The following is a 20260-nucleotide window of genomic DNA, read 5'->3' as shown; positions in this document are numbered from 1 at the left end:
TAGTGTAGAGCTGTGTACAGTACAGGAATAGTAGATACAGGACAGGATGGAGGTGTAGTGTAGAGCTGTGTACAGTACAGGAATAGTAGATACAGGACAGGATGGAGGTGTATTGTAGAGCTGTGTACAGTACAGGAATAGTAGATACAGGACAGGATGGAGGTGCAGTGTAGAGCTGTGTGTACAGTACAGGAATAGTAGATACAGGACAGGATAGAGGTGTAGTGTAGAGTTGTGTATACAGTACAGGAATAGTAGATACAGGACAGGATGGAGGTGTAGTGTAGAGCTGTGTACAGTATAGGAATAGTAGATACAGGACAGGATGGAGGTGTAGTGTAGAGCTGTGTGTACAGTACAGGAATAGTAGATACAGGACAGGATGGAGGTGTAGTGTAGAGCTGTGTACAGTATAGGAATAGTAGATACAGGTCGGGATGGAGGTGTAGTGTAGAGCTGTGTGTACAGTACAGGAATAGTAGATACAGGACAGGATAGAGGTGTAGTGTAGAGCTGTGTATACAGTACAGGAATAGTAGATACAGGACAGGATGGAGGTGTAGTGTAGAGCTGTGTGTACAATACAAGAATAGAAGATACGGGATAGGATGGAGGTGTAGTGTAGAGCTGTGTGTACAGTACAGGAATAGCAGATACAGGATAGGTTGGAGGTGTAGTGTAGAGCTGTGTGTACAGTGCAGGAATAGTAGATACAGGACAGGATGGAGTATTGTAGAGCTGTGTGTACAGTACAGGAATAGTAGATACAGGACAGGATGGAGGTGTAGTGTAGAGCTGTGTGTACAGTACAGGAATAGTAGATACAGGACAGGATGGAGGTGTAGTGTAGAGCTGTGTGTACAGTACAGGAATAGCAGATACAGGACAGGATGGAGGTGTAGTGTAGAGCTGTGTGTACAGGAATAGTAGATACAGGACAGGATGGAGGTGTATTTTAGAGCTGTTTACAGTACAGGAATAGTAGATACAGGACAGGATGGAGGTGTAGTGTAGAGCTGTGTACAGTACAGGAATAGTAGATACAGGACAGGATGGAGGTGTAGTGTAGAGCTGTGTGTATAGTACAGGAATAGTAGATACAGGACAGGATGGAGGTGTAGTGTAGAGCTGTGTGTACAGTACAGGAATAGTAGATACAGGACAGGATGGAGGTGCAGTGTAGAGCTGTGTGTACAGTACAGGAATAGTAGATACAGGACAGGATGGAGGTGTAGTGTAGAGCTGTGTACAGTACAGGAATAGTAGATACAGGACAGGATGGAGGTGTAGTGTAGAGCTGTGTGTATAGTACAGGAATAGTAGATACAGGACTGGATGGAGGTGTAGTGTAGAGCTGTGTGTACAGTACAGGAATAGTAGATACAGGACAGGATGGAGGTGTAGTGTAGAGCTATGTGTACAGTACAGGAATAGTAGATACAGGACAGGATGGAGGTGTAGTGTACAGCTGTGTACAGGAATAGTAGATACAGGACAGGATGGAGGTGTAGTGTAGAGCTGTGTGTACAGTACAGGAATAGTAGATACAGGACAGGATTGAGGTGTAGTGTAGAGCTGTGTACAGTACAGGAATAGTAGATACAGGACAGGATGGAGGTGTAGTGTAGAGCTGTGTGTATAGTACAGGAATAGTAGATACAGGACTGGATGGAGGTGTAGTGTAGAGCTGTGTGTACAGTACAGGAATAGTAGATACAGGACAGGATGGAGGTGTAGTGTAGAGCTATGTGTACAGTACAGGAATAGTAGATACAGGACAGGATGGAGGTGTAGTGTAGAGATGTGTACAGGAATAGTAGATACAGGACAGGATGGAGGTGTAGTGTAGAGCTGTGTGTACAGTACAGGAATAGTAGATACAGGACAGGATGGATGTGTAGTGTAGAGCTGTGTGTACAGTACAGGAATAGCAGATACAGGACAGGATGGAGGTGTAGTGTAGAGCTATGTGTACAGTACAGGAATAGTAGATACAGGACAGGATGGAGGTGTAGTGTAGAGCTGTGAAAAGGAATAGTAGATACAGGACAGGATGGAGGTGTAGTGTAGAGCTGTGTGTACAGTACAGGAATAGTAGATACAGGACAGGATAAGAGTGTAGTGTAGAGCTGTGTGTACATTACAGGAATAGTAGATACAGGACAGGATGGAGGTGTTGTGTAGAGCTGTGTACAGTACAGGAATAGTAGATACAGGACAGGATGGAGGTGTAGTGTAGAGCTGTGTACAGTACAGGAATAGTAGATACAGGACAGGATGGAGGTGTAGTGTAGAGCTGTGTACAGTACAGGAATAGTAGATACAGGACAGGATGGAGGTGTAGTGTAGAGCTGTGTACAGTACAGGAATAGTAGATACAGGACAAGATGGAGGTGTAGTGTAGAGCTGTGTACAGTAAAGGAATAGTAGATACAGGACAGGATGGAGGTGTAGTGTAGAGCTGTGTGTACAGTACAGGAATAGTAGATACAGGACAGGATGGAGGTGTAGTGTAGAGCTGTGTACAATACTGGAATAGTAGATACAGGACAGGATGGAGGTGTAGTGTAGAGCTGTGTGTAAAGTGCAGGAATAGTAGATATAGGACAGGATGGAGGTGTAGTGTAGAGCTGTGTGTATAGTACAGGAATAGTAGATACAGGACAGGATGGAGGTGTAGTGTAGAGCTGTGTGTACAGTGCAGGAATAGTAGATACAGGACAGGATGGAGGTGTAGTGTAGAGCTGTGTACAGTACAGGAATAGTAGATACAGGACAGGATGGAGGTGTAGTGTAGAGCTGTGTACAGTACAGGAATAGTAGGTACAGGTCAGGATGGAGGTGTAGTGTAGAGCTGTGTACAGTACAGGAATAGTAGATATAGGACAGGATGGAGGTGTAGTGTAGAGCTGTGTACAGTACAGGAATAGTAGATACAGGACAGGATGGAGGTGCAGTGTAGAGCTGTGTGTACAGTACAGGAATAGTAGATACAGGACAGGATGGAGGTGTAGTGTAGAGCTGTGTGTACAGTACAGAAATAGTAGATACAGGACAGGATGGAGGTGTAGTGTAGAGCTGTGTACAGTATAGGAATAGTAGATACAGGTCGGGATGGAGGTGTAGTGTAGAGCTGTGTGTACAGTACAGGAATAGTAGATACAGGACAGGATAGAGGTGTAGTGTAGAGCTGTGTATACAGTACAGGAATAGTAGATACAGGACAGGATGGAGGTGTAGTGTAGAGCTGTGTGTACAATACAGGAATAGTAGATACGGGATAGGATGGAGGTGTAGTGTAGAGCTGTGTACAGTACAGGAATAGCAGATACAGGATAGGTTGGAGGTGTAGTGTAGAGCTGTGTGTACAGTGCAGGAATAGTAGATACAGGACAGGATGGAGGTGTAGTGTAGAGCTGTGTGTACAGTACAGGAATAGTAGATACAGGACAGGATGGAGGTGTAGTGTAGAGCGCTGTGTACAGTACAGGAATAGTAGATACAGGACAGGATGGAGGTGTAGTGTAGAGCTGTGTGTACAGGAATAGTAGACACAGGACAGGATGGAGGTGTATTTTAGAGCTGTTTACAGTACAGGAATAGTAGATACAGGACAGGATGGAGGTGTAGTGTAGAGCTGTGTACAGGAATAGTAGATCCAGGATAGGATGGAGGTGTAGTGTAGAGCTGTGTACAGTACAGGAATAGTAGATACAGGACAGGATGGAGGTGTAGTGTAGAGCTGTGTGTATAGTACAGGAATAGTAGATACAGGACAGGATGGAGGTGTAGTGTAGAGCTGTGTGTACAGTACAGGAATAGTAAATACAGGACAGCATGGAGGTGCAGTGTAGAGTTGTGTGTACAGTACAGGAATAGTAGATACAGGACAGGATGGAGGTGTAGTGTACAGCTGTGTACAGGAATAGTAGATACAGGACAGGATGGAGGTGTAGTGTAGAGCTGTGTGTACAGTACAGGAATAGTAGATACAGGACAGGATTGAGGTGTAGTGTAGAGCTGTGTACAGTACAGGAATAGTAGATACAGGACAGGATGGAGGTGTAGTGTAGAGCTGTGTGTACAGTACAGGAATAGTAGATACAGGACAGGATGGAGGTGTAGTGTAGAGCTGTGTGTACAGTACAGGAATAGTAGATACAGGACAGGATGGAGGTGTAGTGTAGAGCTGTGTGTACAGTACAGGAATAGTAGATACAGGACAGGATGGAGGTGTAGTGTAGAGCTGTGTGTACAGTACAGGAATAGTAGATACAGGACAGGATGGAGGTGTAGTGTAGAGCTGTGTACAGGAATAGTAGATACAGGACAGGATGGAGGTGTAGTGTAGAGCTGTGTGTACAGTACAGGAATAGTAGATACAGGACAGGATTGAGGTGTAGTGTAGAGCTGTGTACAGTACAGGAATAGTAGATACAGGACAGGATGGAGGTGTAGTGTAGAGCTGTGTGTACAGTACAGGAATAGTAGATACAGGACAGGATGGAGGTGTAGAGTAGAGCTGTGTGTACAGTACAGGAAAAGTAGATACAGGACAGGATGGAAGTGTAGTGTAGAGTTGTGTTTAGTACAGGAATAGTAGATACAGGACAGGATAGAGATGTAGTGTAGAGCTGTGTGTACAGTACAGGAATAGTAGATACAGGACAGGAGGGAGGTGTAGTGTAGAGCTGTGTGTACAGTATAGGAATAGTAGATACAGGACAGGATGGAGATGTAGTGTAGAGCTGTGTACAGTACAGGAATAGTAGATACAGGACAGGATGGAGGTGTAGTGTAGAGCTGTGTGTACAGCACAGGAATAGTAGATACAGGACAGGATGGAGGTGTAGTGTAGAGCTGTGTATACAGCACAGGAATAGTAGATACAGGACAGGATGGAGGTGTAGTGTAGAGCTGTGTACAGTACAGGAATAGTAGATACAGGACAGGATGGAGGTGTAGTGTAGAGCTGTGTGTACAGTACAGGAATAGTAGATACAGGAAAGGATGGAGGTGTAGTGTAGAGCTGTGTGTACAGTACAGGAATAGTAGATACAGGACAGGATGGAGGTGTAGTGTAGAGCTGTGTGTACAGTACAGGAATAGTAGATACAGGACAGGATGGGGATGTAGTGTAGAGCTGTGTGTACAGTACAGGAATAGTAGATACAGGACAGGATGGAGGTGTAGTGTAGAGCTGTGTGTACAGTATAGGAATAGTAGATACAGGACAGGATGGAGGTGTAGTGTAGAGCTGTGTACAGTACAGGATAGTAGATACAGGACAGGATGGAGATGTAGTGTAGAGCTGTGTACAGGATCAGCAGTGTTCAATCAGTGGATGTTTTAGTGTTAGTGCCTGGTTCCTTTATCAGAACATGTAGCATACAGGGCTGGAGTGAGAAGGGAGGGGAATATATAGGAGGAGACATTGATCGTGTTAGACACTGATGTATTTGGACCTTGTGTTGGAGAAATGACGTGCGGGCAAGACGCCAGCAGACAGATGTCGGAGAGATCGCGGGACAATTAAGATCTCTGCTGGGAGGCATCAGGCAACAATAAGTGGACTTCTGCTCATGGGTTGTCACATTGGAGGGGGTAGATGGCTGCTCTCGCCAGTTCTCTGATCCGTCAAAAGCGAGAAATTAAAGACTCAGGAGCAACCCGCCCTGCACCTCCTCAAAGAAAAGTCTGTCCACCGGGAACCAAGTCCTTGTGCCAGAAGCAGCTGCTATTCCTTGTTTCCAAGGTCCGACTGTGTGGGAATCAACGGAGATCGCTGGACAAAGACCCTGGTAAGATCGCAAGACAAGGACAGTCTAGTCACTATGCACTCTACACTACACCTCCATCCTGTCCTGTATCTACTATTCCTGTACTGTACACCCAGCTCTACACTACACCTCCATCCTGTCCTGTATCTACTATTCCTGTACTGTACACACAGCTCTACACTGCACCTCCATCCTGTCCTGTATCTACTATTCCTGTACTGTACACACAGCTCTACACTACACCTCCATCCTGTCCTGTATCTACTATTCCTGTACTGTACACACAGCTCTACACTACACCTCCATCCTGTCCTGTATCTACTATTCCTGTACTGTACACACAGCTCTACACTACACCTCCATCCTGTCCTGTATCTACTATTCCTGTACTGTACACAGCTCTACACTACACCTCCTTCCTGTCCTGTATCTACTATTCCTATACTGTACACACAGCTCTACACTACACCTCCATCCTATCCTGTATCTACTATTCCTGTACTGTACACATAGCTCTACACTACACCTCCATCCTGTCCTGTATCTACTATTCCTATACTGTACACACAGCTCTACACTACACCTCCATCCTATCCTGTATCTACTATTCCTGTACTGTACACACAGCTCTACACTACACCTCCATCCTGTCCTGTATCTACTATTCCTGTACTGTACACACTGCTCTACACTACACCTCCATCCTGTCCTGTATCTACTATTCCTGTACTGTACACAGCTCTACACTACACCTCCATCCTGTCCTGTATCTACTATTCCTATACTGTACACACAGCTCTACACTACACCTCCATCCTGTCCTGTATCTACTATTCCTGTACTGTACACACAGCTCTACACTACACCTCCATCCTGTCCTGTATCTACTATTCCTGTACTGTACACACAGCTCTACACTACACCTCCATCCTGTCCTGTATCTACTATTCCTGTACTGTACACAGCTCTACACTACACCTCCATCCTGTCCTGTATCTACTATTCCTGTACTGTACACACAGCTCTACAGTACACCTCCATCCTGTCCTGTATCTACTATTCCTGTACTGTACACACAGCTCTACACTACACCTCCACCCTGTCCTGTATCTACTATTCCTGTACTGTACACACAGCTCTACACTACACCTCCATCCTGTCCTGTATCTACTATTCCTGTACTGTACACAGCTCTACACTACACCTCCATCCTGTCCTGTATCTACTATTCCTGTACTATATACAGCTCTACACTACACCTCCATCCTGTCCTGTATCTACTATTCCTGTACTATACACACAGCTCTACACTACACATCCATCCTGTCCTGTATCTATTATTCCTGTACTGTACACACAGCTCTACACTACACCTCCATCCTGTCCTGTATCTACTATTCCTGTACTGTACACACAGCTCTACACTACACCTCCATCCTGTCCTGTATCTACTATTCCTGTACTGTACACACAGATCTACACTACACCTCCATCCTGTCCTGTATCTACTATTCCTGTACTGTACACAGCTCTGCACTACACCTCCATCCTGTCCTGTATCTACTATTCCTGTACTGTACACACAGCTCTACAGTACACCTCCATCCTGTCCTGTATCTACTATTCCTGTACTGTACACACAGCTCTACACTACACCTCCATCCTGTCCTGTATCTACTATTCCTGTACTGTACACACAGCTCTACACTACACCTCCATCCTGTCCTGTATCTACTATTCCTGTACTGTACACACAGCTCTACACTACATCTCCATCCTGTCCTGTATCTACTATTCCTGTACTGTACACACAGCTCTACACTACACCTCCATCCTGTCCTGTATCTACTATTCCTGTACTGTACACAGCTCTACACTAGTATTTACTATTCCTGTACTGTACACACAGCTCTACACTACACCTCCATCCTGTCCTGTATCTACTATTCTTGTACTATATACAGATCTACACTACCCCTCCATCCTGTCCTGTATCTACTATTCCTGTACTATACACACAGCTCTACACTACACATCCATCCAGTCCTGTATCTACTATTCCTGTACTGTACACACAGCTCTACACTACACCTCCATCCTGTCCTGTATCTACTATTCCTGCACTGTACACACAGCTCTACACTACACCTCCATCCTGTCCTGTATCTACTATTCCTGTACTGTACACACAGATCTACACTACACCTCCATCCTGTCCTGTATCTACTATTCCTGTACTGTACACAGCTCTACACTACACCTCCATCCTGTCCTGTATCTACTATTCCTGTACTGTACACACAGCTCTACACTACACCTCCATCCTGTCCTGTATCTACTATTCCTGTACTGTACACAGCTCTACACTAGTATTTACTATTCCTGTACTGTACACACAGCTCTACACTACACCTCCATCCTGTCCTGTATCTACTATTCTTGTACTATATACAGATCTACACTACCCCTCCATCCTGTCCTGTATCTACTATTCCTGTACTATACACACAGCTCTACTCTACACCTCCATCCTGTCCTGTATCTACTATTCCTGTACACAGCTCTACACTACACCTCCATCCTGTCCTGTATCTACTATTCCTGCACTGTACACACAGATCTACACTACACCTCCATCCTGTCCTGTATCTACTATTCCTGTAATGTACACAGCTCTACACTACACCTCCATCCTGTCCTGTATCTACTATTCCTGTACTGTACACACAGCTCTACACTACACCTCCATCCTGTCCTGTATCTACTATTCCTGTACTGTACACACAGCTCTACACTACACCTCCATCCTGTCCTGTATCTACTATTCCTGTACTGTACACACAGCTCTACACTACACCTCCATCCTGTCCTGTATCTACTATTCCTGTACTGTACACAGCTCTACACTACACCTCCATTGTGTCCTGTATCTACTATTCCTGTACTGTACACACAGCTCTACACTACACCTCCATCCTGTTCTGTATCTACTATTCCTGTACTTTATACACAGCTCTACACTACACCTCCATCCTGTCCTGTATCTACTATTCCTGTACTGTACACAGCTCTACACTACACCTCCATTGTGTCCTGTATCTACTATTCCTGTACTGTACACACAGCTCTACACTACACCTCCATCCTGTTCTGTATCTACTATTCCTGTACTTTATACACAGCTCTACACTACACCTCCATCCTGTCCTGTATCTACTATTCCTGTACTGTACACAGCTCTACACTACACCTCCATCCTGTCCTGTATCTACTATTCCTGTACTGTACACACAGCTCTACACTACACCTCCATCCTGTCCAGTATCTACTATTCCTGTACTGTACACACAGCTCTACACTGCACCTCCATCCTGTCCAGTATCTACTATTCCTGTACTGTACACACAGCTCTACACTGCACCTCCATCCTGTCCTGCATCTACTATTCCTGTACTGTACACACAGCTCTACACTACACCTCCATCCTGTCCTGTATCTACTATTCCTGTACTGTACACACAGCTCTACACTACACCTCCATCCTGTCCTGTATCTACTATTCCTATACTGTACACACAGCTCTACACTACACCTCCATCCTGTCCTGTATCTACTATTCCTGTACTGTACACAGCTCTACACTACACCTCCATCCTGTCCTGTATCTACTATTCCTGTACACAGCTCTACACTACACCTCCATCCTGTCCTGTATCTACTATTCCTGTACTGTACACACAGCTCTACACTACACCTCCATCCTGTCCTGTATCTACTACTCCTATACTGTGCTCACATCTCTACACTACACCTCCATCCTATCCCGTATCTACTATTCCTATACTGTACATACAGCTCTACACTACACCTCCATACTGTCCTGTATCTACTATTTCTATACTGTACATACAGCTCTACACTACAACTCCATCCTGTCCTGTATCTACTATTCCTGTACTGTACACACAGCTCTACACTACACCTCCATCCTGTTCTGTATCTACTATTTCTGTTCTGTACACAGCTCTACAATACACCTCCATCCTGTCCTGTATTTACTATTCCTGTACTGTACACACAGCTCTACACTACACTTCCATCCTGTCCCGTATCTACTATTCCTGTACTGTACACACAGCTCTACACTACACTTCCATCCTGTCCCGTATCTACTATTCCTGTACTGTACACACAGCTCTACACTACACCTCCATCCTGTCCTGTATCTACTATTCCTGTACTGTACACACAGCTCTACACTACACCTCCATCCTCTCCTGTATCTACTATTCCTGTACTGTACACAGCTCTACACTACACCTCCATCCTGTTCTGTATCTACTATTCCTGTACACAGCTCTACACTACACCTCCATCCTGTCCTGTATCTACTATTCCTGTACTGTACACACAGCTCTACACTACACCTCCATCCTGTCCTGTATCTACTATTCCTCTACCGTATACAGCTCTAAACTTCACCTCCATCCTGTCCTGTATCTACTATTCTTATACTGTGCTCACAGCTCTACACTACACCTCCATCCTATCCCGTATCTACTATTCCTATACTGTACATACAGCTCTACACTACACCTCCATACTGTCCTGTATCTACTATTCCTGTACTGTACATACAGCTCTACACTACACCTCCATCCTGTCCTGTATCTACTATTCCTATACTGTACACACAGCTCTACACTACACCTCCATCCTGTCCTGTATCTACTATTCCTGTACTGTACACAGCTCTATACTACACCTCCATCCTGTCCTGTATCTACTATTCCTGTACTGTACACACAGCTCTACACTACACCTCCATCCTGTCCTGTATCTACTATTCCTGTACTGTACACAGCTCTACACTACACCTCCATCTTGTTCTGTATCTACTATTCCTGTTCTGTACACAGCTCTACAATACACCTCCATCCTGCCCTGTATTTACTATTCCTGTACTGTACACACAGCTCTATACTACACTTCCATCCTGTCCTGTATCTATTATTCCTGTACTGTACACAGCTCTACACTACACCTCCATCCTGTCCTGTATCTACTATTCCTGTACTGTACACACAGCTCTACACTACACCTCCATCCTGTCCTGTATATACTATTCCTGTACTGTACACAGCTCTACACTACACCTCCATCCTGTCCTGTATCTACTATTCCTGTACTGTACACACAGCCCTACACTACACCCCATCCTGTCCCGTGTCTACTATTCCTGTACTGTACACAGCTCTACACTACACCTCCATCCTGTCCTGTATCTACTATTTCTGTACACAGCTCTACACTACACCTCCATCCTGTCCTGTATCTACTATTCCTGTACACACAGCTCTACACTACCCCTCCATCCTGTCCTGTATCTACTATTCCTGTACTGTACACAGCTCTACACTACATCTCCATCCTGTCCTGTATCTACTATTCCTGTACTGTATACACAGCTCTATACTGCACCTCCATCCTGTCCTGTAACTACTATTCCTGTACACACAGCTCTACACTACCCCTCCATCCTGTCCTGTATCTACTATTCCTGTACTGTACACAGCTCTACACTACATCTCCATCCTGTCCTGTATCTACTATTCCTGTACTGTATACACAGCTCTATACTGCACCTCCATCCTGTCCTGTAACTACTATTCCTGTACACACAGCTCTACACTACCCCTCCATCCTGTCCTGTATCTACTATTCCTGTACTGTACATCGCTCTACACTACACCTCCATCCTGTCCTGTATCTACTATTCCTGTACTGTATACACAGCTCTATACTGCACCTCCATCCTGTCCTGTAACTAGTATTCCTGTACACACAGCTCTACACTACCCCTCCATCCTGTCCTGTATCTACTATTCCTGTACTGTACACAGCTCTACACTACACCTCCATCCTGTCCTGTATCTACTATTCCTGTACTGTACACAGCTCTACACTACATCTCCATCCTGTCCTGTATCTACTATTCATGTACTGTACACACAGCTCAACACTACACCTCCATCCTGTCCTGTATCTACTATTCCTGTACTGTACACACAGCTCTACACTACACCTCCATCCTGTCCTGTATCTACTATTCCTGTACTGTACACAGCTCTACACTACACCTCCATCCTGTCCTGTATCTACTATTCCTATACTGTACATACAGCTCTACACTACACCTCCATCCTGTCCTGTATCTACTATTCCTGTACTGTACACACAGCTCTACACTACACCTCCATCCTGTCCTGTATCTACTATTCCTGTATTGTACACACAGCTCTACACTACACCTCCATCCTGTCCTGTATCTACTATTCCTGTACTGTACACACAGCTCTACACTACACCTCCATCCTGTCCTTTCTCTACTATTCCCGTACTGTACACAGCTCTACACTACACCTCCATCCTGTCCTGTATCTACTATTCCTGTACTGTACACACAGCTCTACACTACACCTCCATCCTGTCCTGTATCTACTATTCCTGTACTGTACACACAGCTCTACACTACATCTCCATCCTGTCCTTTATCTACTATTCCTGTACTGTACACACAGCTCTACACTACACCTCCATCCTGTCCTGTATCTACTATTCCTGTACTGTACACACAGCTCTACACTACACCTCCATCCTGTCCTGTATCTACTATTCCTGTACTGTACACACAGCTCTACACTACACCTCCATCCTGTCCTTTATCTACTATTCCTGTACTGTACACAGCTCTACACTACACCTCCATCCTGTCCTGTATCTACTATTCCTGTACTGTACACACAGCTCTACACTACACCTCCATCCTGTCCTGTATCTATTATTCCTGTACTGTACACACAGCTCTACACTACACCTCCATCCTGTCCTGTATCTACTATTCCTGTACTGTACACACAGCTCTACACTACACCTCCATCCTGTCCTGTATCTACTATTCCTGTACTGTACACAGCTCTACACTACACCTCCATCCTGTCCTGTATCTACTATTCCTGTACTGTACACAGCTCTACACTACACCTCCATCCTGTCCTGTATCTACTATTCCTGTACTGTACACACAGCTCTACACTACACCTCCATCCTGTCTTGTATCTACTATTCCTATACTGTACACAGCTCTACACTACTCCTCCATCCTGTCCTATATCTACTATTCCTGTACTGTACACACAGCTCTACACTACACCTCCATCCTGTCCTGTATCTACTATTCCTGTACACACCGCTCTACACTGCACCTCCATCCTGTCCTGTATCTACTATTCCTGTACTGTACACACAGCTCTACACTACACCTCCATCCTGTCCTGTATCTACTATTCCTGTACTGTACACAGCTCTACACTACACCTCCATCCTGTCCTGTATCTACTATTCCTGTACTGTACACACAGCTCTACACTGCACCTCCATCCTGTCCTGTACCTACTATTCCTGAACTGTACACACAGCTCTACACTACACCTCCATCCTGTCCTGTATCTACTATTCCTGTACTGTACACACAGCTCTATACTACACCTCCATCCTGTCCTGTATCTACTATTCATGCATACAGCTCTACACTACACCTCCATCCTGTCCTGTATCTACTATTCCTGTACTGTACACACAGTTCTACTCTACACCTCCATCCTGTCCTGTATCTACTATTCATATACTGTACACAGCTCTACACTACACCTCCATCCTGTCCTGTATCTACTATTCCTATACTGTACACAGCTCTACACTACACCTCCATGCTGTCCTGTATCTACTATTCCTGTACACAGCTCTACACTACCCCTCCATCCTGTCCTGTATCTACTATTCCTGTACTGTACACACAGCTCTACACTACACCTCCATCCTATCCCGTATCTACTATTCCTATACTGTACATACAGCTCTACACTACACCTCCATACTGTCCTGTATCTACTATTCCTATACTGTACATACAGCTCTACACTACAACTCCATCCTGTCCTGTATCTACTATTCCTGTACTGTACACACAGCTCTACACTACACCTCCATCCTGTTCTGTATCTACTATTACTGTTCTGTACACAGCTCTACAATACACCTCCATCCTGTCCTGTATTTACTATTCCTGTACTGTACACACAGCTCTACACTGCACATCCATCCTGTCCCGTATCTACTATTCCTGTACTGTACACACAGCTCTACACTACACTTCCATCCTGTCCCGTATCTACTATTCCTGTACTGTACACACAGCTCTACACTACACCTCCATCCTGTCCTGTATCTACTATTCCTGTACTGTACACACAGCTCTACACTACACCTCCATCCTTTCCTGTATCTACTATTCCTGTACTGTACACAGCTCTACACTACACCTCCATCCTGTTCTGTATCTACTATTCCTGTACACAGCTCTAAACTACACCTCCATCCTGTCCTGTATCTACTATTCCTATACTGTGCTCACAGCTCTACACTACACCTCCATCCTATCCCGTATCTACTATTCCTATACTGTACATACAGCTCTACACTACACCTCCATACTGTCCTGTATCTACTATTCCTGTACTGTACATACAGCTCTACACTACACCTCCATCCTGTCCTGTATCTACTATTCCTATACTGTACACACAGCTCTACACTACACCTCCATCCTGTCCTGTATCTACTATTCCTGTACTGTACACAGCTCTATACTACACCTCCATCCTGTCCTGTATCTACTATTCCTGTACTGTACACACAGCTCTACACTACACCTCCATCCTGTCCTGTATCTACTATTCCTGTACTGTACACAGCTCTATACTACACCTCCATCCTGTCCTGTATCTACTATTCCTATACTGTACACACAGCTCTACACTACACCTCCATCTTGTTCTGTATCTACTATTCCTGTTCTGTACACAGCTCTACAATACACCTCCATCCTGCCCTGTATTTACTATTCCTGTACTGCACACACAGCTCTATACTACACCTCCATCCTGTCCTGTATCTACTATTCCTGTACACACAGCTCTACACTACACCTCCATCCTGTCCTGTATCTACTATTCCTGTACTGTACACACAGCTCTACACTACACCTCCATCCTGTCCTGTATATACTATTCCTGTACTGTACACAGCTCTACACTACACCTCCATCCTGTCCTGTATCTACTATTCCTGTACTATACACACAGCCCTACACTACACCCCCATCCTGTCCCGTGTCTACTATTCCTGTACTGTACACAGCTCTACACTACACCTCCATCCTGTCCTGTATCTACTATTTCTGTACACAGCTCTACACTACACCTCCATCCTGTCCTGTATCTACTATTCCTGTACTGTACACATAGTTCTACACTACACATCCATCCTGTCCTGTATCTACTATTCCTGTACTGTACACACAGCTCTACACTACACCTCCATCCTGTCCTGTATCTACTATTCCTGTACTGTACACACAGTTCTACACTACACATCCATCCTGTCCTGTATCTACTATTCCTGTACTGTACACACAGCTCTACACTACACCTCCATCCTGTCCTGTATCTACTATTCCTGCACTGTACACACAGCTCTACACTACACCTCCATCTTGTCCTGTATCTACTATTCCTGTACTGTAAACACAGCTCTACACTACACCTCCATCCTGTCCAGTATCTACTATTCCTGTACTGTACACAGCTCTACACTACACCTCCATCCTGTCCAGTATCTACTATTCCTGTACTGTACACAGCTCTACACTACACCTCCATCCTGTCCTGTATCTACTATTCCTCACTGTACACACAGCTCTACACTACACCTCCATCCTGTCCTGTATCTACTATTCCAGTACTGTACACACAGCTCTACACTACACCTCCATCCTGTCCTGTATCTACTATTCCAGTACTGTACACACAGCTCTACACTACACCTCCATCCTGTCCTGTATCTACTATTCCTGTACTGTACACACAGCTCTACACTACACCTCCATCCTGTCCTGTATCTACTATTCCTGTACTGTACACAGCTCTACACTACACCTCCATCCTGTGCTGTATCTACTTTTCCTGTACTGTACACACAGCTCTACACTACACCTCCATCCTGTCCTGTATCTACTATTTCTGTACACAGCTCTACACTACACCTCCATCCTGTCCTGTATCTACTATTCCTATACTGTACACACAGCTCTACACTACACCTCCATCCTGTCCTGTATCTACTATTCCTGTACTGTACACACAGCTCTACACTACACCTCCATCCTGTCCTGTATCTACTATTCCTGTACTGTACACACAGTTCTACACTACACATCCATCCTGTCCTGTATCTACTATTCCTGTACTGTACACACAGCTCTACACTACACCTCCATCCTGTCCTGTATCTACTATTCCTGTACTGTACACACAGTTCTACACTACACATCCATCCTGTCCTGTATCTACTATTCCTGTACTGTACACACAGCTCTACACTACACCTCCATCCTGTCCTGTATCTACTATTCCTGTACTGTACACACAGCTCTACACTACACCTCCATCCTGTCCTGTATCTACTATTCCTGCACTGTACACACAGCTCTACACTACACCTCCATCCTGTCCTGTATCTACTATTCCTGTACTGTACACACAGCTCTACACTACACCTCCATCCTGTCCAGTATCTACTATTCCTGTACTGTACACAGCTCTACACTACACCTCCATCCTGTCCTGTATCTACTATTCCTCACTGTACACACAGCTCTACACTACACCTCCATCCTGTCCTGTATCTACTATTCCAGTACTGTACACACAGCTCTACACTACACCTTCATCCTATCCTGTATCTACTATTCCTGTACTGCACACACAGCTCTACACTACACCTCCATTCCTGTCCTGTATCTACTATTCCTGTACTGTACACACAGCTCTACACTACACCTCCATCCTGTCCTGTATCTACTATTCCTGTACTGTACACACAGCTCTACACTACACCTCCATCCTGTCCTGTATCTACTATTCCTGTACTGTACACAGCTCTACACTACACCTCCATCCTGTCCTTTATCTACTATTCCTGTACTGCACACACAGCTCTATACTACACCTCCATCCTGTCCTGTATCTATTATTCCTGTACTGTACACAGCTCTACACTACACCTCCATCCTGTCCTGTATCTACTATTCCTGTACTGTACACACAGCCCTACACTACACCCCCATCCTGTCCCGTGTCTACTATTCCTGTACTGTACACAGCTCTACACTACACCTCCATCCTGTCCTGTATCTACTATTCCTATACTGTACACACAGCTCTACACTACACCTCCATCCTGTCCTGTATCTACTATTCCTGTACTGTACACACAGCTCTACACTACACTTCCATCCTGTCCTGTATCTACTATTCCTGTACTGTACACACAGTTCTACACTACACATCCATCCTGTCCTGTATCTACTATTCCTGTACTGTACACACAGCTCTACACTACACCTCCATCCTGTCCTGTATCTACTATTCCTGCACTGTACACACAGCTCTACACTACACCTCCATCCTGTCCTGTATCTACTATTCCTGTACTGTACACACAGCTCTACACTACACCTCCATCCTGTCCAGTATCTACCATTCCTGTACTGTACACAGCTCTACACTACACCTCCATCCTGTCCTGTATCTACTATTCCTGTACTGTACACAGCTCTACACTACACCTCCATCCTGTCCTTTATCTACTATTCCTGTTCTGTACACAGCTCTACACTACACCTCCATCCTGTCCTGTATCTACTATTCCTGTACTGTACACACAGCTCTACACTACACCTGCATCCTGGCCTGTATCTACTATTCCTGTACTGTACACAGCTCTACACTACACCTCCATCCTGTCCTGTATCTACTATTCCTGTACTGTACACACAGATCTACACTACACCTTCATCCTGTACTGTATCTACTATTCCTGTACTGTACACAGCTCTACACTACACCTCCATCCTGTCCTGTATCTACTATTCCTGTACTGTACACACAGATCTACACTACACCTTCATCCTGTCCTGTATCTACTATTCCTGTACTGTACACAGCTCTGCACTACACCTCCATCCTCTCCTGTATCTACTATTCCTGTACTGTACACTCAGCTCTACACTACACCTCCATCCTGTCCTGTATCTACTATTCCTGTACTGTACACACAGCTCTACACTACACCTCCATCCTGTCCTGTATCTACTATTCCTGTACTGTACACAGCTCTACACTACACCTCCATCCTGTCCTGTATCTACTATTCCTGTACTGTACACAGCTCTACACTACACCTCCATCCTGTCCCGTATCTACTATTCTTGTACTGTACACACAGATCTACACTACACCTTCATCCTGTACTGTATCTACTATTCCTGTACTGTACACAGCTCTACACTACACCTCCATCCTGTCCTGTATCTACTATTCCTATACTGTCCACACAGCTCTACACTACACCTCCATCCTGTCCTGTATCTACTATTCCTGTACTGTACACACAGTTCTACTCTACACCTCCATCCTGTCCTGTATCTACTATTCATATACTGTACACAGCTCTACACTACACCTCCATCCTGTCCTGTATCTACTATTCCTGTACTGTACACAGCTCTACACTACACCTCCATCCTGTCCTGTATCTACTATTCCTGTACACAGCTCTACACTACACCTCCATCCTGTCCTGTATCTACTATTCCTGTACTGTACACACAGCTCTACACTACACCTCCATCCTGTCCTGTATCTACTACTCCTATACTGTGCTCACATCTCTACACCTCACCTCCATCCTATCCCGTATCTACTATTCCTATACTGTACATACAGCTCTACACTACACCTCCATACTGTCCTGTATCTACTATTCCTATACTGTACATACAGCTCTACACTACAACTCCATCCTGTCCTGTATCTACTATTCCTGTACTGTACACACAGCTCTACACTACACCTCCATCCTGTTCTGTATCTACTATTCCTGTTCTGTACACAGCTCTACAATACACCTCCATCCTGTCCTGTATTTACTATTCCTTTACTGTACACACAGCTCTACACTACACTTCCATCCTGTCCCGTATCTACTATTCCTGTACTGTACACACAGCTCTACACTACACCTCCATCCTGTCCTGTATCTACTATTCCTGTACTGTACACACAGCTCTACACTACACCTCCATCCTGTCCTGTATCTACTATTCCTGTACTGTACACAGCTCTACACTACACCTCCATCCTGTTCTGTATCTACTATTCCTGTACACAGCTCTAAACTACACCTCCATCCTGTCCTGTATCTACTATTCCTATACTGTGCTCACAGCTCTACACTACACCTCCATCCTATCCCGTATCTACTATTCCTATACTGTACATACAGCTCTACACTACACCTCCATACTGTCCTGTATCTACTATTCCTGTACTGTACATACAGCTCTACACTACACCTCCATCCTGTCCTGTATCTACTATTCCTATACTGTACACACAGCTCTACACTACACCTCCATCCTGTCCTGTATCTACTATTCCTGTACTGTACACAGCTCTATACTACACCTCCATCCTGTCCTGTATCTACTATTCCTGTACTGTACACACAGCTCTACACTACACCTCCATCCTGTCCTGTATCTACTATTCCTGTACTGTACACAGCTCTACACTACACCTCCATCTTGTTCTGTATCTACTATTCCTGTACTGTACACAGCTCTACACTACACCTCCATCCTGTCCTGTATCTACTATTCCTGTACTTTACACACAGCTCTACACTACACCTCCATCCTGTCCTGTATATACTATTCCTGTACTGTACACAGCTCTACACTACACCTCCATCCTGTCCTGTATCTACTATTCCTGTACTGTACACACAGCCCTACACTACACCCCCATCCTGTCCCGTGTCTACTATTCCTGTACTGTACACAGCTCTACACTACACCTCCATCCTGTCCTGTATCTACTATTTCTGTACACACAGCTCTACACTACACCTCCATCCTGTCCTGTATCTACTATTCCTGTACTGTACACACAGTTCTACACTACACATCCATCCTGTCCTGTATCTACTATTCCTGTACTGTACACACAGCTCTACACTACACCTCCATCCTGTCCTGTATCTACTATTCCTGTACTGTACACACAGTTCTACACTACACATCCATCCTGTCCTGTATCTACTATTCCTGTACTGTACACACAGCTCTACACTACACCTCCATCCTGTCCTGTATCTACTATTCCTGCACTGTACACACAGCTCTACACTACACCTCCATCCTGTCCTGTATCTACTATTCCTGTACTGTACACACAGCTCTACACTACACCTCCATCCTGTCCAGTATCTACTATTCCTGTACTGTACACAGCTCTACA

General features: G+C 44.8%; 1 protein-coding gene across 2 annotated transcripts in view; it reads left to right on the top strand.

Moving 5' to 3' along the window:
- Positions 1 to 5359: 5359 nt before the first annotated feature.
- The window catches only part of LOC141165486 (fibroblast growth factor 11-like), a 258237-nt gene continuing 243336 nt past the window's right edge, over positions 5360 to 20260 (top strand). The window contains exon 1 of one of the 2 annotated variants that reach the window (XM_073651093.1): positions 5360 to 5801. In XM_073651093.1, coding sequence (XP_073507194.1) covers positions 5609 to 5801 — 193 coding nt within the window. In that variant the 5' untranslated portion in view covers positions 5360 to 5608. The remainder of the gene's footprint in view (positions 5802 to 20260) is intronic. The other variant, XM_073651092.1, reaches the window with a different exon arrangement.

This window comes from Phyllobates terribilis, unplaced genomic scaffold (genome assembly GCF_046119375.1).
Source record: "Phyllobates terribilis strain yellow unplaced genomic scaffold, ASM4611937v1 Scaffold_11__3_contigs__length_659146591, whole genome shotgun sequence".
In the NCBI taxonomy this organism is placed as follows: Eukaryota; Metazoa; Chordata; class Amphibia; order Anura; family Dendrobatidae; genus Phyllobates; species Phyllobates terribilis.
The sequence above is the reverse complement of the archived record's forward strand: the minus strand, read 5'-3'. Positions and strand labels throughout refer to the sequence as shown.